This window comes from Lupinus angustifolius, chromosome LG06 (assembly GCF_001865875.1).
Source record: "Lupinus angustifolius cultivar Tanjil chromosome LG06, LupAngTanjil_v1.0, whole genome shotgun sequence".
Lineage (NCBI taxonomy): Eukaryota > Viridiplantae > Streptophyta > Magnoliopsida > Fabales > Fabaceae > Lupinus > Lupinus angustifolius.
This window is the reverse complement of record NC_032014.1, coordinates 18,055,039-18,061,947: the sequence shown is the minus strand read 5'-3', so window position 1 is coordinate 18,061,947 and position 6,909 is coordinate 18,055,039. Positions and strand designations below refer to the sequence as shown.

Genomic DNA, 6,909 nt, shown 5'->3' with positions numbered 1-6,909 from the left:
TTTTTTGAAGTTTTATAGAAAAATATTTTTTTTCAAAATTTTATGAGCATCTGTCATTTAAGGTTATATGTGTAAATTATTTAACAAATACTTTTAGAGTGTAATACCTACGCACTGTCAGTATAAAAATTTATATATAATCATATATCATTCATTGTTCTTTTGGATTACTTTTTTGGAATAGTCAATGATAATTAAATATAAATCGTGGATGATGCAGTGACAGTATATAAAACTCATACATTGATTAGTGCATACATTTTTATCATACATCTATATGTTATGTACTTAAGAATAAAATTTTAATATTAACTACATGTTTCCTATACTTGATATCAATTTAATAAAATATTAAAAGTGAGAGTTAGAATCATGAATGGATTTGCTTGAATTTAGTTTTTTTAAATATTAAATAAAATTGAAAATGCAAAGAAAATTATTTTATTTTTATTTTTGAATGGATTGGATATCCATCCAAATGGATATATCCATAGATATATCCATGGATATCTATTGAATATAATGTATAGATTTGAATTCATTCATCATCAATAATATTCAATGGATTATATCCATTTAAATCCATTGGCTTTAACTGATTGATTTGGATGGATTTAATTTAGATGAAGTTGGATGGATTATGGATTGTATATAATTTTGCAACCTCTAGAAATGAGCAATTGAGCATGATGAATATAATTACATTTGTTTAATATACAAACTTATACCTAAACACCACTACTATCAGATTGCCATCAATACATCAATTATAATTATTGTTATTATTACTATTATTATTATTATTATTTTTTTTATTTTATTTTTGATACACGCAAATATCATGAGTGCCAAGAAGTTATTATTCTCATATCCTATTCTTCCTCATATTATTCTTCAGTTTTAGGGTTTGATAAAACTTCTATAGAAATTATTCTCTAATTCCAAAAGTGGAACTTATTCTAATATATCAATATTTTAAATAGATAATCAACACCATATTTTATATTTTAATATATTTATTTTATACTTTCTTCTCTTTCATCTCATTCCATTACATCACCCCTAGCGTCATAGTAATGTTTACTATTCAACATTCCCATCCAAAATTACTCTGTACTGTACACAAAGCCGTGCCTAATTCTAACTCACAGTAATCATATAGTACCATATATTTTTTATTTTTGCTGATGACTGATATCAGAAAAAGGTTCCTCCAAAATTTGCTACAGGAATGGTTGGTTCTATTTCTATAGACACTGGTCTAGTCAATATGAATTTTGCTACAAATTAAAGATTCTTGTGAAATTTATTCAATGGTTGACTGAAGGATGACGCAGCCCTGAGCTGATTATACCTTGAAATGTCGAAATTGTGAAGCTTCATTTGGTGTTTCTGCTTGGTACTGAAACGACTTTGGTAGAAAGCTTCAAAGGATGGTTCTTTTGAGGTCCTTAGGAAGAATGTGTAGCCACCCATGAAGTACATAGATGTTAAATAGAAACATATGGGTTCCATTACATCCCAAGAAAGTTCCCAAAATGTGAGCCTCATTAATGCTGCTGTTTGCAACACCATGAAACCCAAACCACCCCAAAGCTCACGGCGGACTAAGGTGTCAGCTTTGTTGTCAATGGCTGCTTTTTCTTTCTCCATTACTTCCAGCTCTTTTCTTCCTGACTCGTTGGACATGACTTCTGGTACAGGGAGGAGAGCTTGGATTGATTTTGCAACCTGTGTCACAATTTTGAGCATTTGGATAAACCTTGCTCAATATCTTATTAATTTTATCATCTATGAATGGCTGAAACATTTTAATGCACACATGTATTCTTAAAATCTAAAGAAAAAATGAATTTTTTTCGAATGCTGAAGAGAATCTTGTTAGCAGGGAGGAATAGTGAAGTTTGAAAACTATATATATTTCCCTAAAATAGTTTTTCATCAACACTTAAAAGAATACAAACAAAACACATAAGGTTACTTATGAGAGGAGATTCATCTATTCTAATCTAAGAATAAATTTAAAAGAGTAGAAGTGTGACTAGACGAATGTCAATAGCCTCAACCAGATTATGAAGTGAGACAAAGTCTGGCTGTAGATTATGATATTTTAAGGGTTAAGAAGCTGAATCTCTTCAACTTACGCTAACAAATTAATAACAATATCTACATGTTAAAAAAGGAATTTGAAATTAGCAAGTCAAAATAATAAACTAAAAATAATTATCTTCAACAATGTTAGCTTTTGGGTTTTGTTACCAAAATTCATAAAATATTGTTTTCGATTTAGAAATTTTTTTCTTTCTGGAAGGCCGTTTAAAATATTGATTATACTTATCGTATTTTGCTGATCGCACACATTGATCTGTATATATCTTTCGACATGCCGAATATTTAACAGCTAAGAACCTCACCCCACCCACAGACCCACTTGCACTGCGAACTAGGCCCATCTTCCTTCTTCGTTCATAAACTATATTTTTTAAATGAAAAAAAATGAGAAAAGAAAAGGACACGACAATTAGAAAAACGTTATCTCTAAAATATTTTAAAATTCTAGAATCCAATGCAAAAAATATAAGTTAAATATATACACATTGTGATAAAAATTTATATATAGTTAATATCTTATATTTTATTCATTTTTATTTTTATTATATGAATTATTGTTAACAGAGTAGCATTGTATAAAAACTTTTGCACCTTATAAAAATGATGGATTTAATTCAAAAAATAATTGCTAGTGTTTACTTTTATATTAATAATTACTAATTAAAGTTTCTCTCTAACAATAAAAATCAATTTTAAAAAAAAATTATATTTTTCGGAATATAAAAATCTTCAACTGCCATGTGTAGATAAAGAGCAATTTATTTCTCTCAAAAAAGGATGCCTCCTCCCTCAACTAGTTCAAAAAGCAGGATTTCGAGAACACTATGATTTAGATTTAAAATTTGGCTCTCATCATCTAAATTCTATCAACCGTGTAAATTTTTGTGACGAAAAACATCTAAATTGAATTTTTTTATAGGTATTAAACAATTCTAATTAAATTAGAAAAGTACAACATAAATGCTTGTACTTTATTTATTACCTGATAATTTAAACTGACTCGTTTAATAAAAAAAATTAATAAAATAACGATGGTAATTCATAGAAAAGATGAGAATATAGATCTATTGTTTTGATCATATTCCATAAGAATAAGTTGTTAGCATAGTAGTATAAAGTCTTATTAAATTCTTAAAATACCTAAAAGATTAAGGATTTAATTTCTAAAAGTGACATTTGTTGGATGAATAATCACACATTCTAAAATGGGTTAGTTTTTACCTAAATGATAAAAAATATCTTTGATAATACAAAAGAAAATCACATTCGTTAAAAACAATATTTCACTAGGTTACTATAATCGTATATATTCCAAGTCCGTTTAAAATTATTTTAGTGAAGAAATTATTATTGCTCTGACTTGACTGCATTTTGGCCTGACAGCTTACCTTAATTCATTCTAACAAAGAGTTATTTTTGGCTTCCAAAAAAACTCTTACAAATATGGAATGAATCATTCTTTAATGTATAACTAATCCTCACTCGAATAACAATTTGGTTTTTATACGAATCCACAACATTTTCTTTAGACCAACTCTCATAGGTCATCCTATTGAATTATAAAGTTGCTATAATTTTTATCCTACTAAAATTTAACAAAACCACAAAAATTATTAATCCTCCTTTATTCTAAAACTATGAGATTATTCGTGGGAACTAACAGGTAATGTTTCTAAGAATTACATTATTGACTTTTTTGTCTTTCATAAATTTTAGTGGGACCTTACCTATTAAACCAATATTTTATTGTTTATTTTTTCAATTATGAAATTCTTTCCTAATTTATTCTTAATATTAAATAAGAAAAGTTAATAAGTGTAATTAAGGTAGAATTTCAGTCTAATATACTCTTCCTAGTAAGCACATTCTTAAATGCTTGTTTTTTAATTTTTTTAAAGAACCATGTCCTGAGTTAATCCCCAATGGGAGAGAGGTGTGGATGGAAGTGAGAAAGAAGGGAGAGTGGGGCTCTTTGCTCTCCTTTAAAAGCCCCTAATTTACCATCTCAAACGTGAAACCCTTTACACGTTTTAGATCTGACGAAACAACAAACTTTCAATATCCTGTGGAAAAAAATCATCATAGAACCTCATCAGTTTTCGGTAGTTTCCATAATAATCGTTTTAAGCAAAAAAATGATTTAATATTTCATTGAAACCTATCCCTTGATCTTATTATTGTCCACCATGAATCCTCTGTAACAAGTCACAAATTGAATAAAACTCAACACAACGAAGCAATAATAAAAACATAGATTAAATAAACAACAAAGAATCGATAAATAAAAAAATAAATCATTTTAAGAAATTGAAATTGAAAATAATAGAGAGAGTGAGCAAATTTACCTGTTCAGGCCTTAGAAACACGATATCTCCAACTGTAATTATAACTGCTGAATCATCTAGCAATTTGGCAACTTTCATCGCTTGATCTTCATCTTCACAGTTTTCACCACAAATTCGAATGAACTCCGAATAAGTTATACAACTCTGTTGAATCTTCCTTAGTTTCGATTTCATGTTTTCAATCTGCATCGCTCTAAGAAACTTCCTGGCCTCCTCTACCGAAACTCCGTCATTTGATTCCGGCGGTGTCAGGCCGTCGAATCGTACTCGGTTCCTCGCAATGTCCATATCCCGAAGCTTCCGGATAAGGTTACCGGTTGACGGAGGCATCGGCCGGAGCTCCGGCAAGTTAACGGATTTCTTGTGCACAAATCGGCGGATGGTGCCGAATTCTCCAGGATCCAGCGCAATGTCGGAGGTTCCGGCGGAGGGAGGGATCCGAGATTGAACGGAGGAATAGGAAATGCGGCAATTGGAATGAGATTGCGATGAGATTTTGGTGATACCAAGAAGGCGCTGGGCTAGGGTTTTCTTGAACGCCATGGATGATGTAGATTGAGAAACGGAAGAGAGAGAAAAAAGAGAACGAGGTTGATGCTTAATGGATGAAATGAAATAAAAGATGAAGTGAATGATGGAACAGGGAACTTAATTTATAGGTGTCCTATAAGAATGGAGAACAATCATTATTAGAAGTTTTGACTGTGTTGTTGTATTTTTTTATTTTCTTGAGTGAAATAACTAATTTAGATTTTACGGATAACGTTTGTGACAATGACACGAGAAATTAGATGCGATTTCGTTGGTGAGAAATTGTATTTTCCTGACAAGATATGTCTTTCATCCTAGATTATCCGTTTTAACGTGGAGAATAAACCATAAAGAAAATGTAAAATTACATTATAGCTGCAACAGTAAAGTTGTTCATAATGGAATAAGAATATTTTTATTTTATTTTTTATTGTATTATTTTTATTTTCTACTTTTATTGTTAACTAAGTATAATTCAGGGTTGTTCTTAACCAAAAGAAAGTAATGAGAGAGGTAGATGTTGTGCGAAAAAATATTGTGAGACCCAAACAAAAAAATGATGTTTGCCAGAGAAAAGTATATAATATTCTTATTTTATGAAGAGTTATAATAAATTATAAAATAATATATGAACCTAAATAAAGATAAAATTGTTGTTCACCACCGGATGCTCTTATCTCTTCTTTAAATTATTATTATTTTTTGTACTAATCTCATAATTTATATTTCGAACTGTTCTCCAAAATTTATATGTACTAGAATTGTTACCTTTAATATTAATTATTACACTTTTAAATGTTAATATGTGCAGGAAAAATAGTAAGTTTCGTTAATTCAAAATAAATTGATGATTCTTTATTCAAAAATATATTTTGGTACAATTGAAAATGTACATGCCCAGATTTTGAAAAGAATTTGGAATTGTAAAAGGAAAAATTGAAATTTAAACGATTCCTCCATATATAAAATAACATTTGTCCAAAGAATTATTCAACTTAAAATTGATCTAATTAAGATGTTCAATAATTACTATTTAATAAAATAATTTGTCTAATATATCTAATTCAATAACTAATTAATTGATTGTTTTGTCGTGATTAGGGTAACGAATATTCATATCCAAAGAAGCACGATAAATTGAAAATGATCAACTAGAGTTACTAAGAAGAACGTTTACACGTGTTTGGATGAAGAACAAGGACAAGGTAGATTCTAAATTTGTCCTCACAAGATGATATAAACACAATAAAAAAATGATATTAGATAATGAATATATTCATATTCTATATTTTGTTCCTCACATTTAATCATTATTAACTATCTTAAGTAAAAATTATACAAATGATCAATAAATATTATATTATCTATATATAAATCTTTGCATATAATCATACATAAATATCACACAAACACAATAAAAAAATACTTAGAGGGGTTAGAGGGCTGGTTAGTGGATGCTGACTCCGTTGGAACCTGGAAAAGCTGCATACTCAGAAGTAACGAATTATTTTATTTTTGGTATTATCTGATCCACATGATAGGAGGAAAATGAAATATATATATATATATATATATATATATATATATATAATAATAATAATAATAATAGTGTTTTATTATATAAAATTAAAGTGTAACATCTATACACTGATAGTATAAAAATTTATATACTAATATTATATTATCTATCATTTATTTAGGTAACTTTAAGACTATTGTTAAATCTAAATAATAGATAATGTAATGACAATATATAAGACATTTATTTTTGTCATAAAATTATTGCACACGTCCCTAAAGAACGTGTTTAATATATTCAAATTATTATTATTTAAAGAAACAAGTGCTACTTAAAGAGCTGAAAAGTATATCTATATTGTTATTAATATTTTTTACAAGCATTATTAATATTAGTCGATGA

The 6,909-nt window shown here is 28.3% G+C and overlaps 1 protein-coding gene across 2 annotated transcripts; it reads right to left on the bottom strand.

The window, feature by feature from the left end:
• Positions 1,004–5,092, bottom strand: LOC109350093 (calcium uniporter protein 2, mitochondrial-like). 2 transcript variants are annotated; one of them, XM_019591229.1, is made up of 3 exons: positions 4,458–5,092; positions 1,277–1,731; positions 1,004–1,210 (listed from the first exon to the last, which is right to left on the bottom strand). In XM_019591229.1, exons 1-2 carry the CDS (start codon positions 4,998–5,000, stop codon positions 1,288–1,290), a joined length of 987 nt encoding a protein of 328 aa, XP_019446774.1. In that variant the 5' UTR covers positions 5,001–5,092; the 3' UTR covers positions 1,004–1,210; positions 1,277–1,287. The 2 variants fall into 2 exon arrangements, with proteins under 2 accessions (XP_019446774.1, XP_019446773.1); XM_019591228.1 differs by having other exon boundaries at positions 1,047–1,731.